The 22,994-nt window shown below is 36.7% G+C and overlaps 1 protein-coding gene across 2 annotated transcripts in view; it reads right to left on the reverse strand.

The window, feature by feature from the left end:
- ZFAND3 (zinc finger AN1-type containing 3) overlaps positions 1-22,994 on the reverse strand; it is a 336,913-nt gene that overhangs the window by 68,534 nt on the left and 245,385 nt on the right. For both annotated transcript variants that reach the window (XM_021665509.2, XM_021665508.2), the window contains exon 3: positions 22,316-22,498. In XM_021665509.2, the coding sequence (XP_021521184.1) occupies positions 22,316-22,498 (183 nt within the window). The remainder of the gene's footprint in view (positions 1-22,315; positions 22,499-22,994) is intronic.

The raw sequence follows: 22,994 nt of genomic DNA on the forward strand, positions 1-22,994 counted from the left end.
GTATAACAAGGCCATAACAACAACAATCCTTAGTGGGTGTAAGAAGACACAGAGTAAAATTTTAAAAGAGAGGAAAAACCAAGTGCATGCATTGTTGATTTCAAAGAACACTTAGCAAATACCTACTATGTGTCACCACAGCTTAGTCCCACAGTCAGGGAGATCATCAACATCTTTCTTAAAAAAACAAAACTTATGTACATAAAGAACAATACATGACATCAATAAATAACTAGATGGAAAGTGGTGGAGTGCCAAAACATATGGAACATATGCTATATGTAATCAGGAAGGAGAACATTCATCACTGGCTTGTATTACTTGGAAATGCAAGAATTTGAAAATGAGTCAAGAATAAATTGTAGAGTTTCAAAAGTCAGACCAGAGAGCAGAGTATATCAATTGAAAATTTTTCTGTAAACATCACATTCGCCACAAAAAGCATAATGAACTAAAATTCCAGAGGTTCAAATGGGAAACTGTGACATGAAAATAGGGAAACTATGACATGAAGAGACAATGAGGCACATGCAAAGCTAACACAGCCTCAACATCCTCAAAAACCCTCTGGGCACTGGCTTCTATAGCTCCTTAAAATGCTGTAACTTCTGCTTCCATGTAAGGGTTCTTTGTTTTTGTTAGCTGAAGACTTATTTCTGGAAAAGTATAGGCTTTTTAGAAGACTACATTCAAACAGACTCTTCAAGTAGGGAAGTCTGACAACTACTCCCTACTTGCTGAGTAATCTTGAATAAGTCATCCTCAGTTTAACAAAACAAACAAAAAAACGGAATTTAATCATCTGTATAGCAAGGTATCATAAACCATAAACCTTTATATTATGTATTATTATCATTTTCTCTTCCACTTGATTTTATGCTCCCAAGGACCAAGAATCACACTGTTATCTACTACTGGGTCATGACTATGAAGACAGTGAGTGCTTAATAACATTCATCAGGTGACTACCGCAAGCTATTTAATCTAATCAGAAGAGTAACAGATTTTTATATATTATAAGTATATATATATTTATTTTAAGTTCTGGGGTACACGTGCAGAACGTGCAGGTTACATAGATATACACGTGCCATAGTGGTCTGCTGCACCACCCATCATCTACATTAGGTATTTCTCCTAATGGTATCCCTTCCCCAGCCCCCCACTCCCTGAGAGGCCCTGGTGTGTGATGTTCCCCTCCCTGTGTCCATGTGTTTTCATTGTTCAACTCCCACTTATGAGTGAGAACATGTGATGTTTGTTTTTTTGAGGAACTTTTTAAATTGGGGTGTAACATTTGAGAGAATGCAGTAAGAGAATGATGTGTATAGGTCTTAAATGCACATCCCGAGGGATTTTAACACTTATATGCTGTGTAACGACCACAGATCAAAATATTAGAATATTCCCAACATCCAGAAAGTCCTGGGGATCATTTTTTAAAACATAGGTTTCCAAGCCCTGACTCTGGAAATTTTGATGTATTAGATTGGGGTGGACATAGGAGCAAATTAGTGTACTTTTCTAAACCAGCTGAGCACAATGTAAATATTAACAATCTAGTCAGTTCTAGTTTCTGATTATCCCTAACTTGGTATCTGGCCAAGATCACTGAGTTCCCACAACACTGTGAGCTGCACGGTGCACAAGAGTCAGTAACAGCTTAACTAACAAAATACTTTTCTTAAAGGACATAAAATAATCCATCCAGTAGAATTATATGAGAAAAGAGAAACTGTCAAATCAAAACCCCTAAAGAAATCTGGCTGATACTCATGAATTAAAACCCCATGTTTACAAATGTTCTAGATGATTATCAAGCAAGAGAATCTTTACCTTATCTTTAGTCTGAGAGTTTATTATTTTAAAAATTTCTAGTGAATAAATTTCTATAGGTCTTTGCAAATAACTTTAAGGCTGCCCAGCATATCTCAACATGCATCATCATGAAAGTGTTCTCCAGAGAGCTTGTTAAACTAACAACCCAATCCAATGTATTCACTACATTACAGTAAAGTACAAATGGAACCATAGTTGAGCCAAGACAAATTGATAGCAAGAGTAACTGGCAGTGATAATATATCCCAGCTTTGATAATTGGGCAATGTTATAAACAGAGAACTTAAGAGTTAAATTTGGTCTGGCAAACTACAACCTATGAAACACTTTAAAATCCAGAACAGGAGCATATCAGCACTGTACATATATTCTACACTAATTGTGCTGTCATCCAAAACTAGACTCTCAAATAAAAGGAGCAGCCACAGGAAATTATAGTATCTACCCTTATGCAATTACAGGTAATTCCAAATATTAACTGTGTTAAAATCAATGCAGGAAATTAAGGGCCACTCAAGGAAAAACCTTTTCAGGGTTCTGTCCACAACAATAAAAATATAACATGAGTAACATATGGTTACAGCAAACAAAATAGTTTTGAGAGTTGACAGTAAGGGTCAAAGTTCCTTTCTGGGCTTTCTAATGCCTGAGAGTGTGGCTGGCCTAAGTCCCCATAAATCACTGTAAACTTGGCTCCCACTTTTTACTTTTCTTCTTCTTTACAAGCAACAGTGTAGACAGAGCTAGTAACTAAAGAACAAGGTGAGAACGCCTCTTCGTGACGGTGGGTTCTATAGAAGAATGTAGTGTGTATGTGTGTGTGTTGAATGGGACTGAGGTTGGGACAATAAATGCATTTCTAAGCACAGAACAATTCAAATCATTATCTTCCAGCCTGTGTTAGTGGCAAATGAATTTGGAAAAACAAGTCTGGGTTTATTAATGTTTAAAACAATCACAACGTTCCTTGCCTAGTATGACAGGTTCTTGGGATTCTGAGCCAGATGATATCAAGATTAACCAACCTGAAGCAACTTTAAGGCAATCATCACAAATGCTTTTTGCTTTCTTTTGCTAAAGCAAATTAAATAACCAAATTTTTTCAAGCTTCTTCATTATCCAGAGATATTTAGTAACAGACTAGCATTTTGCATTTGATATTACATTAAGAGGACTTTTTCCTTAAAAGACGTCAAGTTTCCACAATTTAAAGTCTGGAGTTTGCAAGTGAATAAAGCCTCTGGTAACTGTGGTTTGTGACTAGAGAAGAGTGACTATTCTACTTTTTCTTCTAGGGATGTTTCTATTCTTGTATTAAAGGTGGCATACATAATGCAGCACTATGGATCACATTTGCAATTCTACATGAAAGCCATGAATCTATATTCTTCAGCTGTATCCCCAACAAGTGGAAATTGTTACAGCATTTCCAACAGGGTAGTAGATTTTCCTGGGGAAATAGTACTGACTTCAGTCCTATAAAGTTGAAGACATGGGCCAAATCTGCATACTCACTTCACTGTAACCTGTGAAAACAGGACTAAATAAAGATACCCCATTAAATATCAACACACACATTTCAAAGTGAAGTACCAGAATTCTTATATTTTTCCTGTCTCCTACAGAGTTATTGAACATGTCAACAAACCCAGGGCTACCTACTCATGTGGTAGTCAATCCCATCAGCTAGTTGAAGACTACAACTTAAGGAGGAAGTCAAGAATAGGAGTTTGGAGGATAGCTGCATTTAGCCTCTCATGCACTCAAAATCCATAGGTGAATAAATACAGAAAAATAGCACTTCTTAACCTTGAAATAGAGATCAACAATCTACTCTGAAAAGTTTTGATAAAACAGCTGTGATGACTTGTTATTTTTGGCTCCTGGTTCCACTAGCCTTCATTGGCTGCAATTAAATCATGTGCTAAAAGTCTTCAACACAGATAACAACACATCAATGAGAAAAAATAGACTATCAAATAGTTGGTCAGCTAAAAATTGCCAGAAGTGCAATAACCAAATACTCTGCTAACAGTCCTTTCATCGTAACTGTAAAACATTAATACAAAAAAATAGCCATTCGTTCTGTAGATTTGTAACACTTCAATTTTCTTACTTAATTAACATGACATTTATATGACAGTATCTAATTAATTATCAATTAAAGGCACTGTGGGCTAATTAAAAATGCATCATCCTTTTTTAACCAGCTTGTCAATTCCACTCTATCATAATCTGTACATTGTTTACCTTTGCAGCATCTCACTGTTCCAGGTTCACAGTTCTAAAGGCAATTTTGGACAATAAATTAAAGAGCTACAATTCTCTCTCCTCTGTTGAGATTCAGAATATCTTTTTTTTTTCCTTCTAAGCCTCCCTGGGCAGAGAGAGATTCAGAATATCTTATCAAGAACTTCTTGATAAGGCTTCTTCTAAAAAAACAAAAACGAAAACAAAACAAAACAAAACAAAGGACAAAATAAATCTCAAAAAAATCTATGGAATGGAGATAGTGAAATAATAAACTATACTGTTTCCTGATGTGTCCATGTTAAGAATGTAAAATTATCTTCAAAAAATTCAAATAATCTATACTTACTGAGCAGTAAAATATTCCTTCTTTTGCCTTCAATATACACATGGAGATTTAAAATAGCAAAGAATTGATAGTATTTAACGAGTATCAGGTACATATTAGAATGCACAAGAAAAGTCATCTCTTCAGAAAAGAAAACTCTAATCTCCAACCTCACCCTAAACCTGCAATTCATGAATTGTTTTAATCACAAAGGACACACCTAATCTGTCTATATAATTGAGTTTGAAAAGCACCATCGATTAAAAACAAGGATATGTAAAGATATAGTGAGAATCTAAAGAAATTCTTCAACACAGATAACAGTCCTCTAATTTCTCCAAATGAAACTTCCAAATCAAATCATTTACAAAGCTTTTTATGGAATCTAAGTGTTAATCTCCCACAGTTAGAAGTTCTAATCCTAACTCAGCACACAATCTTTCACACTATTTAGATCTAAATTAGGGATTTATGAGAAGGGAATTTTCTTTTTTTTTTTTATTATTATTATTATTATTATTATTATTATTTTCTTTTTTTTTTCTTTTTTTTTTTTTTTATTGCATTTTAGGTTTTGGGGTACATGTGAAAAACATGCAAGGTTGTTGCTTAGGTGCATACGTGGCAGTGTGATTTGCTGCCTTCCTCCCCTTCACCCATATCTGGCATTTCTCCCCATGCTATCCCTCCCCAATTCCCCACCCCCCCGCTGTCCCCCCCACTCCCCCACAACAGACCCCCATGTATAGTGCTCCCCTCCCTGTGTCCATGTGTTCTCCTTGTTCAACACCCGCCTATGAGTGAGAACATGTGGTGTTTGATTTTGTGTTCTTGTGTCAGTTTGCTGAGAATGATGGTTTCCAGGTTCATCCATGTCCCTACAAAGGACGCGAACTCCTCGTTTTTAATGGCTGCATAATATTCCATGGTGTATATGTGCCACATTTTTCCTGTCCAGTCTATCATCGATGGGCATTTGGGTTGGTTCCAGGTCTTTGCTATTGTAAACTGTGCTGCTATGAACATTCGTGTGCATGTGTCCTTATAGTAGAACGATTTATAATCCTTTGGATATATGCCCAGTAATGGGATTGCTGGGTCAAATGGAATTTCTATTTCTAGGTCCTTGAGGAATCGCCACACTGTTTTCCACAATGGTTGAACTAATTTACACTCCCACCAACAGTGTAAAAGTGTTCCTATTTCTCCACATCCTCTCCAGCATCTGTTGTCTCCAGATTTTTTAATGATTGCCATTCTAACTGGTGTGAGATGGTATCTCAATGTAGTTTTGATTTGCATTTCTCTAATGGCCAGTGATGATGAGCATTTTTTCATATGCTTGTTGGCCTCATGTATGTCTTCTTTTGTAAAGTATCTGTTCATGTCCTTCGCCCACTTTTGAATGGGCTTGTTTGTTTTTTTCTTGTAAATCTTTTTTAGCTCGTTGTAAATTCTGGATATCAGCCCTTTGTCAGATGGGTAGGCTGCAAAAATTTTTTCCCATTCTGTTGGTTGCCGATTCACTCTATTGACTGTTTCTTTTGCTGTGCAGAAGCTGTGGAGTTTGATTAGGTCCCATTTGTCTATTTTGGCTTTTGTTGCCAATGCTTTTGGTGTTTTGGTCATGAAGTCCTTGCCTACGCCTATGTCCTGAATGGTTTTGCCTAGGTTTCCTTCTAGTGTTTTTATGGTGTTAGGTCTTATGTTTAAGTCTTTAATCCATCTGGAGTCAATTTTAGTGTAAGGTGTCAGGAAGGGGTCCAGTTTCTGCTTTCTGCATATGGCTAGCCAGTTTTCCCAACACCACTTATTGAACAGGGAATCCTTTCCCCATTGCTTGTTTTTATCAGGTTTGTCAAAGATCAGGTGGTTGTAGATATGTTGTGTTGCCTCCGACGCCTCTGTTCTGTTCCATTGGTCTATATCTCTGTTTTGGTACCAGTACCATGCTGTTTTGATTACTGTAGCCTTGTAGTAGAGTTTGATGTCTGGTAGTGTGATGCCTCCCGCTTTGTTCTTTTTGCTTAGAATTGACTTGGCTATGCGGGCTCTCTTTTGGTTCCATATGAAGTTTAAGGTGGTTTTTTCCAGTTCTGTGAAGAAGGTCATTGGTAGCTTGATGGGGATAGCATTGAATCTGTACATTACTTTGGGCAGTATGGCCATTTTCACGATATTAATTCTTCCTAACCATGAACATGGAATGTTTCTCCATCTGTTCGTGTCCTCTCTTATTTCGTTGAGCAGTGATTTGTAGTTCTCCTTGAAGAGGTCCTTTACATTCCTTGTTAGTTGTATTCCTAGGTATTTTATTCTCTTTGTAGCAATTGTGAATGGCAGTTCGTTCTTGATTTGGCTCTCTTTAAGTCTGTTATTGGTGTATAGGAACGCTTGTGATTTTTGCACATTGATTTTGTATCCTGAGACTTTGCTGAAGTTGCTTATCAGTTTCAGGAGCTTTTGGGCTGAGATGAGGGGTCTTCTAGATATACAATCATGTCATCTGCAAATAGAGACAATTTGACTTCCTCCTTTCCTAATTGAATACCCTTTATTTCTTTTTCTTGCCTGATTGCTCTGGCTAGAACTTCCAGTACTATATTGAATAGGAGTGGTGAGAGAGGGCATCCTTGTCTAGTGCCAGATTTCAAAGGGAATGAGAAGGGAATTTTCAAAGTGGGTCAGAAGTTGCTATTGGTAGCTTATCTATTTTGTTAAGAAGGGCTTCTTTCTCAACAAAATCTTATTACCAGTCCACCTTAACTCCCCTACACAATTACAGGCATATCTCGGAGATACTATGGGTTTGGTTCCAGACCACGGCAATAAAGCAAATAGGGCAATAGAGTTCGAGTTGCACAAATTTTTTGGCTTCCCAATGCATATAAAAGTTATGTTTATACTATGCTGTAAATTCTATTAAGTGTGCAACAGCATGTTGTCTTAAAAAACAATGTACATACCTTAATTTTAAAACACTTTATTTCTTAAAAAAATGCTGATGGCCATCTGAGTATTCAGTGATTCATACTCTTTTTGCTAGTGAAGGATTTTGCTTCAATGTTGATGGCTGCTAACTGATCAGGGTAGTAGCTGCTGAAAAATGGGGTGGCTGCGGCAACTTTTTTAAAAAAGAAAATGAACCCCACCATATCAACTGACTCTTCCTTTCACAAAAGATTTTTCTGTAGTAACGCTGTTTGACAGCATTTTACTCACAATAGGACTTCTTTCAAAATTGGAGTCAATCTTCTCAAATTCTGCTCTTCCTTTATCAACTAAATTTATATAATATTCTAGATCCTTTGTTGCCTTTTCAACAATGCTCACAGCAGCTTCACCAGGAGTAGATTCCATCTCAAGAAACCACTTTCTTGCTTATCCATAAGCAGCAGCTCTTCATCCGTTAAAGTTTTATATCGAGATTGCAGCAATTTAGTCACCTCATCAGGCTCCACTTCTAATTCTACTCCTCTTACCATTTCCACCACAACTGCAATTATTTCCTCCGCTCAAGTCTTGAATCCCTCATAATCATCCATGAGGGCTGGAATTAACTTCCTCCAAGCTTCTGTTAATGTTGATATTTTGACCTTCTCCCCTGAATCACTAATGGTCTTACTGGTATCTAGAATGGTAAGCCTTTTCCAGATGGTTTTTCATTTATTCTGCCAGATCCATCAGAGGGGATCAGTATTCATCAGAGGAATCATTATCTTTGCCAGATCCACCAGAGGAATCAGATGTAAAATGTAGCTCTTAATTAAGACTTAAAAGTCAAAATGACTCCTTAATCCATGGGCTACAGAATGAATGCTGTGTTACCAGGCATGGAAACATTAATTTCCTTGTACATCTCCATCAGAGCTCTTGGGTGACAAAGTGTATTGTCAATGAGCAGTAATATTTAGAAAAGAATTTTTTTTTTCTCAGCTGTAGGTCTATGTAGTAGGCTTAAAATATTCAGTGAATGATGTTATAAACAGATGTGCAGTCATCAGGCTTTGTTCCATTTACAGAACACAGGCAGAGTGGATGTAGCAGAATTCTTAAGGGCCCTAGGATTTTCAGATTGGAGTTAGGCCCTGGATTTTCAGATCCTAGGGCACTTAAGAATAAGCACTGGCTTCCACTTAAAGTCACCAGCTACATTAACCCCTAACAAGAGGGTCATACTGTCCTTTGAAGCCAGGAACTGTCTTTTCCTCCTTAAAGTCCTGGATGTGGCATCTTCTCCCAATAGAAGGTTATTTCATCTATTTTTAAAATCTGCTGTTTAGTATAGTCACTTTCATTAATGATCTTAGTTAGGTATTTTTGGTAAGTTGCTACAGCTTCTACATTAGCAATTGCTGCTTCACCTTGAACTTTTATAGAGATGGTTTCTTTTCTTAGCCTCATGAACCAAGCTCTGCTAACTCCAAGCTTTCCTTCTGTACTTTCTTTACTTCTCTCGGCCTTCATAGACCTGAAGAAAGTTAGAAACTTGCTCTGGATTAGGCTTTGGCTTAAGGGAATGTTGTGGCTGGTTTGGTCTTCTATCTAGACTATGAAAATTTTCTCCATATCAGCTATAAGGCCATTTGACTTTCTTACCATTTGTGTGTTCACTCGAGTAGCACTAAATTTCCTTCAAGAACTTTTCCTTTGCATTCACAACTTGGCTAACTAGCTGATGCAAGAGGTCTACCTTTTTGTCTATCTTGGCTTTTGACATGCCTTCCTCACTAAGCTTAATCATTTCTAGCTTTTGATTTAAAGTGACAGATATGTGACTCTTACTTTCACTTGAACATTTCAAGCCCACTGTAAGGTTATTAACTAACCTAATTTCAATATTGTGTCTCAGGGAATGGAGGTGGGGCCGATGAGAGGGAGAGAGATGGGGGAATGGATGGTTGGAGGTACAGTCAGGACACACACAACATTACTGATTAAGTTCACTGTCTTACATGGGTATACAGTTTACGGTGCCCAAAAACAATGACAACAGTGACACTAGTCACAGAGCACCACAACAGATACAATATTCATAATGAAAATGTGTGAAATATTGTGAGAATTGCCAAAATGTGACACAGAGACAGCAAGTGAGCACATGCTGTTGAAATGATGGCACCAATGGATGTGTTCAATTCAGTGTTGCCACAAATCTTCATTTTTTAAAAAACCATACTATGTGCAAAGTATAATAAACAAGAGTGAAATAAAAGGAGGTAAGCCTATGCAGTGCTGGACAGCTCTAAAAATATTATGGTATGTACATGTGTGCTTATTATTAGCTATTTGCTCAACAAAAATAAAACTAAAATTCACCCACACCACCTTCCCCCAGGGAACAAGAGTAAGAGCAAACTGAAATCAGAAATGCTTTCCATTTGCCCAGTACTGACAGACTCTTTAAAGGAGTAGAAGTGGACATCATGACTGGGGCCAGGGGATGGAATTCTGTTTCCTGACCCTGTAATAGCATTAATGGAATGAGCCTTGGGGCAGGGGCATTCTTATTCATCTTGGTAACCCAGCACATTAGATGTTCAAAAATATGCTTTTTGCTAGTGAATGAAAATGATACAAGGCCGGGCGCAGTGGCTCACGCCTGTAATCCCAGCACTTTGGGAGGCCAAGGCGGGTGGATCACAAGGTCAAGAGATCGAGACCATCCTGGCCAACATGGTGAAAACCCGTCTCTACTAAAAATACAAAAAAAAATTAGCCGGGCGTGGTGGCACCTGCCTGTGGTCCCAGCTACTCGGGAGGCTGAGGTGGAAGAATCGCTTGAACCCAGGAGACAGAGGTTGCAGTGAGCCGAGACTGCGCCACTGCACTCCAGCCTGGTCACAGAGCAAGACTCCGTCTCAAAAAAAGAAAAGAAAATGATCCAGACCAAAAGAAATTACTAGACACATCTATTAAAAAATGCAATTAATAACATTGATTTTCATCATATTTACATGTTCATCTAGCACAACAGTCCTCAAACTTATTCATCTTGAAAACTTTTAACACCTAAAAATTATGGAGGACACTAAAAAACTTTTGTTTATGTGGCTTACATCTAGTGATATTTATCCCATTTGAAATCATAACTTGACAAAAATTATGTTTCAATTTAAAATTAAAATAATTACATGTCAACATAAAACTTTATTATTTTATGAAAAATAACTGCAACTTAAAAAATAGTGAGAGTGGCCTGGCTTAAAGGAAGATACCTGGATTTTCTTGTCTATATCTGTATTTAATCTGTTCCATCTGTTGTTTATATGAATATGAAGAAAGCCCACTATTACATAAACATGGAGTTGGAAAAGGAAAGATCTCATGGATGCTGTGAGCGGGGCTTGGTGACCTCTATAGGTCTTTGGACCACGTTTTGAGAACCACTGGTATAGAACCAGTGAACCTAAAGGTTAATATAAGATCCAATTTTCCCACACTCCGTACACGCCAACTAATTTCTAGTCTCACAGAAACCAACTGAGGCATTAAGTGTAAATAACAATAAAAGGCTTTCCCAGTTTCAACAAAATGTTAATATTTAAGTAAATAAAGGCAAGGGATAGTGGAATAAACTAATCAAAATTTCAAATCAAGATATTCCATTTCTGCTACTTACGTAAGAAGAGTAAAAACATGTTTCATGGAACTCTCAAAGTATTCTGAGTAAGCAGTTAAATATGTGCAATTTTAGTTTGTCAGATATAATCTCACCTAGAATCCTATGACTGAAACAGAGCCTTCCATATGTTAAGATGCTGACAAACGCTTACCACCAATACTTCAAAATGTGATAAAGCCCAACAGAAATTAACAGTGACATTCTAAGACATCACCCTCCTGGGGATAAAAATAGAATGATCTCCATTTTATTAGAGGTCAAAATATCACCTGGCTAATAAAACCAGTACTAATTTTAGACACAGTTTTGTTTTTCTCTTGTGACAAAGCATATTTAATATGAATGCAAAATCTAGGGCTGTCACCTCTCCAATTTAGGCTTCAGTTTTGACTATTTACAGGCTTAACTAAGGCTCAACTCCGATTTCTACATTTGCATCATTTGCATTTTACCATCAACACAAGCATGATTCTCATAACAACATTAATGGAGACACTACTCAGCACTGGAAGAGCATTTTTCTTTAAACATAGTTCAGCTAGTAAGAGTATTCTCATAAATCTCAGCCTGCAGTAGCAAATGAAAGAAGGCTGCAATGCTTTCCTTAGAAAGGGAAGTGACTGGTGCATGTTCTTCCTAAGAGGCTTCCGAAAAAATGAAAAAAGACATCTATTCAGGCCATAGGTACTGTTCTATGGACTTGTAAAAACAACTAGGAACACAGGTGCCCTTCTCCTCTGCCTCTTTGCTGAACCTCTCCCATAGTTAGCTGTACAGCTGGAATATGATGAGTGACACTAAATGGAAATTACCTTAGTCCAACCTTCTTACTTTACAGACAGAAGGGAACACTGTCACGTCTTAATAATAGGATCTCTCTCTGCAACTAATAGTTGAAAATGTCACAATTTCAATTGTCTGGTGAAGGGGTAATACTGATATTTTAGAATTTTAAAAATTTCTCGTTAAGGTCACATCCTATTGTTTTTATTAAATCTAAAGAATTATCCTTCTGATGGATCAAAAAATGAGCTGGTTTATAAAGTAATAGAGGCCATGAATACAAAATGTACAGTTATGGCATTGGCAGCTGTGAATTTTCAAAAAGAAGTTCACAAGCACAATTTAAATATATTTATGCAAGCTTAAAATGGCTACACTTCAACACATTCACATAAATGCCATTATGTTTTTTTTGCAGCCAAACATTTTTGTCATAAATAAAGCTTAGATTTAATTTAAAATCAGCGCAGTGTCACATATTACTTGTACCTAGACAAAATAAAAATATGACAAGTTCAAGAGATAAAGCTGTGTGAAGTGTGGTTGTTTACTATGACCTTTACTTTCACAGAGAAGTACAGAGCATTTAATTTAATAAGAACATTTAAAGAAATCCATACTGGGGGCAGGGGGGACAGTGATGATGTTGCTTCAAAACTTAGTTTGAATATCAGTAATTGTATAATCTCATATGTGCCTGAGGTAATCTTTTGGGAAACTAACCTTTCAGATTTGCAGACTTCTTAAGGGACCTTTGAAAACAAGTATTAAAAGCTTGCCAGTATTCTCTCTTGCAAAAGGGAATCTTGAAGAGGGAAATTTAGGTGATAAATACCAACAAGCAAAAATGGTTATTTTACAACAGGCAAGTGCCTATTTGTACAGAAGTAAGAGAGAGAAAGAGAGAGAGGGAGAGAAACAGAAAATGACGCCCATTATTCCAAAAGTCTAAGATCGATTGTTACCACCACAAAGCATCCAAATTTTCAAAATTTGGTAGGGACACTGCCTTTTTTTGAGTTGCTTTGTCTTAGAATTACTGTATGGTACAGAAAGTTGTAAAAGAATATTAAGCAGCTCTTCAAAAATCAGGAACAGGCAATGAGAAGCCCCTTTAATGTATCAAAACACATAAAAGTAGGTTTCTGAAAGTAAGAAAAATTAAAAACAAACTTTTCTTAAATATTTAAATCATTAAGCATTTATTGAGTACTATGCTAGCAGTGTGCTAGGTGTTCTGGGATAGAGCAAGGAAGCATAAAATAAACCATCTGCTAATTTTGAGTTTAGTCTCTAAACTTGTGCAGAGAGATGACATTCTCTTGTCAAGAACACAGAAGAAGGTTTGAATAAATGAAGACAAACTGTATTCCTTGATGAAAAGACCCAAAAGTTTATTAAAATGTCAATTATTCTTAAATAAATCTATATATTCAATATAATCCAAATCAGAAGATACTGATACATGCTATATGCCAGTTTTAGCAATATACCGGTTGACCAATAAAACAAAGAGTCTAGGAACAGATCTATGTTTATGTAATAGTATTAGCATTTTAAACCAGGGCCATTCAATGAATGGTTTTTGCATAACTGGTTATAATCCCTGTGTCTTAAATACCAAATAAATTCCAGATGGGTTCAAGAGCTAACGACAGAAAAAGATAACCACAAAAGTATTAAAAACATATAGAAAAATATGTCTGTCTATGATTCAGACAGCCTTCGAAGAAAGGCACAAAACTGAAGACAAAAGACCAACAGATTTACATTAAAATTTAAAAAATTCTAATGAATACAAGGCACCCAAGTGAAAAGTAAAAGCCAAGTAACATACCAAAAAAAACTGGCAATAAATCTAAGAAATACTTATCCAGAATTTGTTACACATATAAAGAATGCCTACAAATCAGTAAGAAAAAAATAGCTAATAAAAAATAAATAAGCAAAGAACAACACTGATAGGCAAATCACTAGAGACTTATAAATTGCTAATAAACATATAAAACTGTGCTCAATTTCACTGTCAGGAAAACACAAGTTAAGACGAGCTCTTCTTTTGCCCAACTTACCAAAAAGAAGAGAAGGAAACAAAGAAACCGCACCTAATGTTGGTAATGCTGTGGTAAACAATCACTCTCAAACATCATTCTTAGGAATATAAAGTCATTCAGTCATTTTAAAGAGTAATATTGCCATGTAGATCAAAATTTTAAAAATATATATATATTCTCTGACTTGTTAGTTTCTCTTCTTTGTATTTACCATGGAAAAATAACATGTGCACCATTAGCCATGTACAAAAATGGTTACTTGACATGGCTTATAATTGTGAAATATCAGAAACAGCTTCCAGAGAAAAGAGTAAAGAAAAGGCTAGTAAGGATAATATGGAATATTATACAGGAGTAAGGTGAATCTCCACGAGTGGACTTGGAAAGCTCTCTAAAATACATTAAAAAGCAAGTTACAAAACAATATATATAGGATGCTCTCATTTATATAAAAATAAAATCTTATATGCAAACATGTTCACAGCTGCAAAGAAAAAATATAACCCCAAAATGAATAAACAATGGTTATTTCTGTAAAAAGTAGGAATTGGGTGGTGGTGATTGATGATACATTAGAATATTTTCATGTTCTATTCTATCTAAACTTGTGTCTTTGTAATTAAAAAACTGAGAATGTAGTCATGCTTTACTTGTATACTTATAAATAGGATTAAAAGTTATGAAAAAGAAAAGCAAGCCAGGAAATGAACAACTTAAAAATTATGGCTTTGCTTTAATTTGGTTCTTATTTTGACTACAATTGGAAGGTCAGATGACACTAGCAGTACTTGGACAAGTTCCTACCCAGCTGACATTATAGAACAGAAATAATTTCTATAAGAAAACACTGCTGAACTGCTCAAGTCTTACGTTTTGACAGAGATTATCTTAATTATCCCACACATTGATTTTTGATAAATTATAGCTCTTCACTTCAATACAGCATATAACTGTACATTATCATACTGTACTACAAAGTATTAATCTTTTCAGAACACAGCAACAATAAAAGCAGCATGCTTTGCAGAAACAGCTTTAGGATAAATAAATAAATGCACTGGGGAAAAAAAACACCGTTAAATTAAAATCAAAAGAGACATTTAAAGTTTGGGCATTCTTCATTATGGGAAAGAATCTTCCACTTTGAGACTATTATATATCAGAAAAACTCCATCTGTTGTATAATTATCTTTGATAAACGGCCTGATGCCTTGAGCTTCATTAGAGAAAAGGGAAGAGAAAGACACACACAGAGAGAACTGTAAATAAATCTCTCCACCGTATTTCACTTAAAACCAGCCCAGCAGGAAGTCATAAAATATTTTTTAATAGGTGATATTTTTAATGCTTTACCAAAAGAAACCAGTCTGTTTTACCCAATATACGGCCTCCTGAAATAGGCACAGTCTGAAAAAGGGAACACTGGTTTCATTTAGAGATTATCAGAAATTTAACTGGTAAAAACAAACAAATCAGAAGTTGAACCACTTGATGGCAGTGATACTAAATTTCCAGGGAACAGATTAAGACTTGTCAGACAGAAATTAAGATGTGTAGCCAATGACGCCCAATGGATGTTCAAAGACCCAGGGGCAGTCTAGCAAGGACATCTGTTAAAAGGTACTACCATTTTTTAAAAGTCCCTCAGGAAGCTAGGATATCACCAGAAACCAGTTTCCAAGGGAACAATGGAAATCTCTCTTCAACCAAATTAATTTAAGTAGAGATAGAGATAGAGTATGTTTTCAAATTTCTATTTTGGGAATCAGTGTCATACTAAAGGAAAATCCTGTCAACACCTGGAAATGAAGCGCTAGTCATTAAAAATCCTCACTAACATGCCAGTTAAAATGTTTCTCACTTTTTCTGTGTATCTTATTTTGCTACAATAAAAGTATGTCTAGGTAGATGGAGCAAAAAAGAGGAGGAAAAAAACCAGAGTCCTGTATTATAGATGCAAAAGGCCCAGAGCTGACTTCTGGCCCTGTCATGGGACTTAAGGAGGGTCACTATCTAAACCTCCCTTTTTCATGTATAGAATAGGAAGGAGAATATCTGCCCTACCTATGCTGCACACTGTCAAGATGATCCTAGGAACATGTGCATCAAAATACTCTGAAAACAGAGGTTTGCAAACTTTTTCTGTAATAGGCCATTGGGTCTCCACAGCAACTATCCAACTCTGCTATTGTATTACAGAAGCAGCCACAGACAATCCATAAACAAATGAGTGGGGCTATGTGCCAATAAAATTTTACTTATGAGCACTAAATTAGGAATTTCATATAATTCCCACATTTTGCAAAATACTATTTTTTTTCAGTTGTTTAAAAGTGTAAAAATCATTTTTAGCTTTGGGCAGCATAAAGCCAGGTGATGGGCTGGATTTGGCCTGTGGGCTATAGCTTGTCAACCCCTGTTATAAACTATGGTTTTATGTAAGTGCTGGTTGCTGTTTAATCCTTAATATGTGCCTCCACAGAGCTTAGAAGAGTGTTCTGTATGAGACAGGTACTCTCTAACTGCTAGTTTAGAATGTCAGACTATTTGAAAACAAGTCAATTTCTTGACATTAATCTTCCCTAGCAGTATCAGTTCTCTTTCACTTCTGCCTATAAAGAAAAAGACCAGCCATGACCCCTCAAAGACCTCCATTTCCATCCAATATGCTAGTGGGACTGGGAAGAAAAACCCCAAAACTCAGGTAGACATGCACATCATAAGCCTCCCAAACAGGTCATAAATAGGGATTCTCAGGCCTTTAAAAGCATGACAACAGAAAAGTTGACTTGCATAAAGAATAAGAGGGGATTTCATATCTTGTAAGTCCAATCTATTATGACTCCAACTTAGGGTGAGCAGCCATCTGCCTGTACCTTAAGAACAACAACAACTGATGCATTCTAACTACGACCTGGCATTATCCTCTCTCTCTGCAAAAGTTGGGTCAAAAAACTTAACTACAAATCACACTTCATTTCCCTTAGAAAAAAAATCTGGAAATTGAGAGAATGGTAAATAGATAGTAGCAAAAGCACAAAGAAATGTTTTATTCTTTTTAAGAGTTTCTCCAACACACCTTCCACTGTATAGCGTAATTTGCAAGCAATGTCCTTTCGACCATAAATCACAACAGAGAATGGCAGCTATGGTGTGGTAGCAGAGAGCCAGGACCTTGGAGCCAGAGTGCTCCGTGATCTTGGGCAAGATAATCAATCATCCCGTACCTCCATCTTCACACCTGTGAAATGGATACAATAGAAGTACCTACCTTACAGAGTAATTATGAAGATGAAGTAGGTTAATACAGTTGATCCTTGAACAAGACCAGTTTGAACTGTGCAGGTCCACTTAGATGCACAATTTTTTCAAGCACATGCAGACTGAAAATACAGTATTGCCCACGTATATGGAAGATCAACTTTTCATATAAGTGGGTTCCACATGGCTGATTCTGAGACTTGAGTATGCGCCGAATCCCCTGTGTATAATGAGGAACGATGGTGCATATAAAGTACTTGGAACAATGCCTGATACTTAGTAAGTATACTTGTTGTGAGCTGTTACCATTATTATAGCATTTAAATGCTGTGACAAGTCCTTTAGTCACCATTTGAATTTTGTTTACATTATTTTTGGAAAAGGCTTCCAATGGCTAAGCTCCATGGACTCTTCTGCAGATACACACAGTTTGGGACAGGGAGACATATGTTGATATTCAGACAGAGAAATATCACTTAGAGCTTTTGGATATCTGCTTTATTTACCTTCAGGGAAGTATATTGAGAAATTCTTTTGGGTAAAAATCAGTCCCATTTCTAAGTTGGACATACTTTTGTCAATAGTTATTGCTCTATCTGCAGTCTTTTCAAAATAAAATGTACCCAGACGCTCACCACTTTCTGTTGACATGTTCATAGTTCAAGTTCATGTTGATAGTAAGAGGATGAAAGCAGATTTAAGCAAAATTCATTTTCTTGTATATTAGAGAAAAAAAATAAAACCTTTTCACAAGCCCAAAAGAAAATGTAGCACTTCCAGTTCTATGCAAAAACAGTGGATCCATGACTACTAAATAGTTTACAAATTTTGTGGTACTTGCATTTGGCATCCCAAACCCATTTTCCAGCAACTGCTACATCTTACTTCTCTACATCTTTTCAGGGGAAGCTAAGAAGGAACACACAGATGAAATTCTGCTCCCTTGAGGATACTAAAATACCAACACAGGCAATCTCCTGCTGCCTCTTCCTCCATCCTTCATCACCTTGGCAGATCACAGCTAAAGAAATTTGCAAGATGTAGATGGATCAGGCTACCTAGTCTCACCTGGGCCTTCACTGCTACTAGGCAATCACTTTATCTCCTGTTGACTTTTAAAGCATCCACCCTGACAGCTCTTAACAAACCCAGGGTCACTTCTCTTACCCCCATATTCTCAACCCCCAAATCTGGCATGTATCTCCTCACTCCAGCACAGTTGCTTTCAACCTAGGTGAGGTAGCAAACGCGACCTGACAAACCTTTGCAAACGACATGCAGGTTAACCACTACTAGCTACTTCCTCCCTTCCACCCCAAAATGCTTATGCACCTGTTTGGGAAAACAAGTCAGACTCTCAGGGAGAAGCATATGTAGTCAAAAAGGTGACCTCCTTGTGTATGAAGACCTAATCTTACTCATTTCTATACTCAGCATTTAACTTAGTGTCTAACATATAGCAGGCACTCAGCAAAGATGCTAAATGAACATACAAACCATTGAAATAGTTTGTTAAATAGTTTATTTAGGTAATCCATCTTATGACCACCAAATCCAAGTGCTTCTTTGTCAGTTTACAGCCTTGGCAGCATTTTCATAATATTGTGACAATATACTATAGTGACTGAAAGTGTAGGCTCTGGATCCAAATTCCTGTGTTAGCGCATAGGCTGCACTGCCATGCAATAGCTCTATAACTTTGGGCAGAAAGTTAATGAACCTCTCTAAGCTTTAATGTCCTCATCTATAAAAACAAGTATAATAAAAGCACCTACCCTAATAAGCTACATTGAAAATTAAATGTTACTGCATCTAAAGAACTTAGAAAAATGTTTAAAATATAGCAAATGTTTCATAAATATGAGCTAACATTATAATTATTATTATTAAAGCCCACACTCTACACTGAAATTTGTTTCTTGGCTTTTGTGACCTTGCCCACTATCATTCTCCTCCTGACTTCTTCAGTTGCCTCCTATATCCTTTTTGCTCCCTAAGTATAGAGGTTTCACTTACAGGTCTATCCTCACTGCTTTTCTTTGCTCTTACCCTTGGCAATCTCATTTAACTCCTGTGGCTTAAACCATCATCCTCATGTGGATGAAGTCAACCTTGACTTCTCTCCCCTGAAAATCCAACTCAACCAGTTGCACACAATACAAACTTAAGTAACCACCGTATCTCCAATTGGCAAATCTCATTTCCCTAGATCTGTAAAAACTTGAGGAATTAGGAAAGAGATTAGCTTCAAAGGGTATAACTCTAAGATGAACATACAATGGTTCAAAGCAATGATATCACCAAAAAGAGAGAGAAAGGAAATGAAGCTAGAGGAACTAGACATCCTTAATCAGGCTGAAGGTATTCATATTTTAAAAGAAAAACCATAGCAGTCTACAGTGGCCTAAACTGGCAAGTAACTTTTGGTTATGATGTAGGTTCCCACATATCTTAATTATAGAGAGAGAAAGCATTCTTCTTGCCCACACAAATATTAATCCCTGTGATGGTTATATTTCACATTGTGAATTAACTGATTAAAAGTACGAACTCTGAAGCCAAATGTCTAAATTTGAATGTGGTTTTGGTATCTACTAGTTTGTCACCATAGGCAAATTACTTAATCCTTTTTGTGTCTAATTCCTCATCTATGGAATGAGTATGACAGTATCTACCTCGTTGGATTATCACGAGGAACAATGAGAAAATACACATGTAGAATAATGACTTATACATAAAGTGCTCAATAAATGGTAGCTACTGTTAGCCTCACATGCATTTTGGCTGCTTGAATTGGTCTGCTGTGGCCCGATCCTGGTATGCATGAATCCAGTCCAGGTTCCACCAGATTAAGATCCTGAACAACTTTTTCCTTAGACCAGGAGTTCTTAATCCAAGGGCTATAATAAGCTGCAGAGAAATTTTATGCAAAATTGGGTATAAATGGATGGTGTATATTTTTCTAAGACAAGGGGCTACAGCTGTCATCAGCTCCCCAGTAAGTACACAACCTTGAATAGATTTTTGAAAACAAAACAAAATCTACTGCCTTAGCATGATCACTACTATTTTCACCATTTTTTTTTTTCTCTGCTTACATGAATTCTACACCTGCCCTGGCCTCCTCTATTCAATAAGTTATAATATTTTTAAAATTCTCTCTTTGCAATGTTATTCCTATTTAATCCTTTCAATTTTCAATACAACCAAGGTTACTTCTCCAAGGAACTGTAATAATATCACTTCCTCTGCTCAAAAACATGGCTACTGTCTCAAGTCCAAATAGCTTAGCTGGACATTTATGCCTCTATGTCTTGTCCGCAATTTACTCTTCCAGCCTTTTCCTTCATTCTCTTCCATAGAGTCATTTGCCATTGAGAAACTCCATACAGTTTTCCTTCTACAGCTCATTCTACTCTGTCTAGAATGTCTCTTCACCACCTTCTATCCATCTTTAATACCACTTCCTCAGTAAGTCAATGTCCTTCAACACTTGCTCTCTTCAATATATAAGGACCAAACATGGGTATATGCAAACATGTATCAGAGTTTCTCAAGCTCAGCATTACTGGCACTGTGAGTTGAATAATTTTTTTTGCAAAGGACTGTCCTATGTGATGTAGGACATGTAGCAGCATCCCTGGCCTCCAGACACTATCAAATGTTCTGGGGCTGTTGGGCGGAAGATCACTCCTGGTTGATAACCATTATATACTGTAACAAATATATTTAATTTCCCCTTCAAATTCTTTGATGACAGGACTATGATCTTGCTTATTTAATATTCTCAGTATTATCAAATACCGTAGTTTATGATAGATTTAGGTATCTATTTCCTGCTAACCTTTCGAAAGTTAGTAAACAGAACATAAAACATTCTAATCTGTGTTTCTAGATATTCATTAAACTTGAAATACTAAATTTCAACTTAGCTTTTTTTTTTTTTTTTTTTAAAGACCGGGTCTCACCAGGCTGCAGTGTAATGGTTAGACCATAATCCACTGTAACCTTGAACTCTTGGGCTCAAGAGATCCTCCTGCCTCAGCCTCCCAGGCAGCTGGGATGACAAACACACACCACCATGACTGGCTACTTTTTTTTTTTTTTTTTTTTGGTCGGGGGTAGAGACAGTGTCTCACCATGTTGCCTAGGCTGGTCTCAAACTCCTGGACTCAAGCAATCCTGTCTTGGCCAAGCAGAGCTTTTAAAAGGCAAAACCTGCTATGTCATAATATCCCTGTAATTTCCAACAAATAGTATCAGTTTTTAGGTCAGGAGTTCAAGACCAGCTTAGCCAACACAGTGAGACCCTGTCTCTACTAAAAATACAAAAATTAGCCAGGGATGATGGCAGACACCTGTAATCCCACCTACTTGGGAGGCTGAGGCAGGATAATTGCTTGAACCCAGGAGGCAGAGGTTGCAGTGAGCTGAGATGGAGCCACCGCCCTCTAGCCTGGGCAACAGAGTGAGACTTCATCTCAAAAAATATATATATATTAAGTAGACAATAAACTTCTATATCACCTACATAATAGCATTCTAACACTGAAGACTTACAGAAGAGTAATACCATCTCCTCCTTCCTTTAAATACCCTATGTTCTAAGAAATATGGTGTTACCTCAGTTGAATGCTTAGAAACAGTCAAAGCCCAGTTAGTGACAGAGATAAGGTTTCAATCCAAGGCTCCTAAATTAGGGTTAGAATCCCTACTGGTCCTTTGCTGTACTTTAGAATCCTCTGAAGAATTAAAAATAACAGATCTCTGGGCTTCCCTCCAGATCAATTAAATGAGAATTAGGGAATGGTGCTAAAGATTAAAATTCTTTTAAAAATCCCCACCGTATTCTAATGTGCAGCCATAGGTGAGAACCACTGCTCTCTAGACTGGTTCGAAACTTCATATACTTTGACGGGTATAAAAGGCTATCTCTTCAGGAATGGCTGAAACTTATTCTCTAACTTGCTGGGCTTGGGCGTTGTATGTGGACACTTATCTTGAATTAAAAGAAGTGCTGTTGTTACTGGATGGAAAGTCTTGACTGTTGTAAAGAAAAAATAAATTAATTAAAAAAATATAAAAGAAGTGCTGCTTTTTTCTGGCATTACCAAGATGCTTATGCCAAGGTTCTTAAGCTGCTCTATCTACCATCCTTAGAAGCTAGGCACTTACACTCCTCTTTACTTGGCGAAGTTACATTCAGTTCTGTCGGAAGCGGCTGCTGGCTGGGACTAAGCGTTGGCGTGGTTATCGAGGTATTGTTGTTGTCACTGGTGGTCTCTTCAGAAAACAAATCTGATTGGCTGTTACTTGTACTTGGAGCAGAATCATCGTCTGGTTGTTTCTTTTGAAAATCTGAAGAAAAATAGAAAATCAGCTTAATTAAGGAGTTGAATGTCTCTGAGGATTAGAAAACAATGAAAGTTGATAAAAAATTAAATGCAACAACAGCAATAATAAAAGACTGATCTGGGTGATTAAAAAACCACGGAAGTAAAACACTGGTCAAAAACGTTTAAGATTAGTGGAAGGTGACTGGAGTTAAAAGTTTTCCAAGGTCCCTTATTATTCAGAAGAATGCAGACATACTGATTTTAATTGTTCGGCTCTGCAAAGCCAGAGATACATGTTAAAAATTTAAGGGTAATCAGTTGAAGAAAAAAGGGAATAAAGACCAGTTTTTCAAACTTTTCAGAAGGAAAGGTCGTAAGGAAAAAGGCGGCACAGAAAGCAGCAGAGTAAACAGAAGACACATAACAAGATGGTAGCAATAATTATAAATAAGTCAGTAATGGTAATAATTGTAAACAGACTGAATTTATCAGCTAAAAGATAGAAAATCTGGAGTAAA

This window comes from Aotus nancymaae, unplaced genomic scaffold (assembly GCF_030222135.1).
Source record: "Aotus nancymaae isolate 86718 unplaced genomic scaffold, 86718_ANA_hifiasm-v0.15.2.pri h1tg000040l, whole genome shotgun sequence".
Classification (NCBI taxonomy): domain Eukaryota; kingdom Metazoa; phylum Chordata; class Mammalia; order Primates; family Aotidae; genus Aotus; species Aotus nancymaae.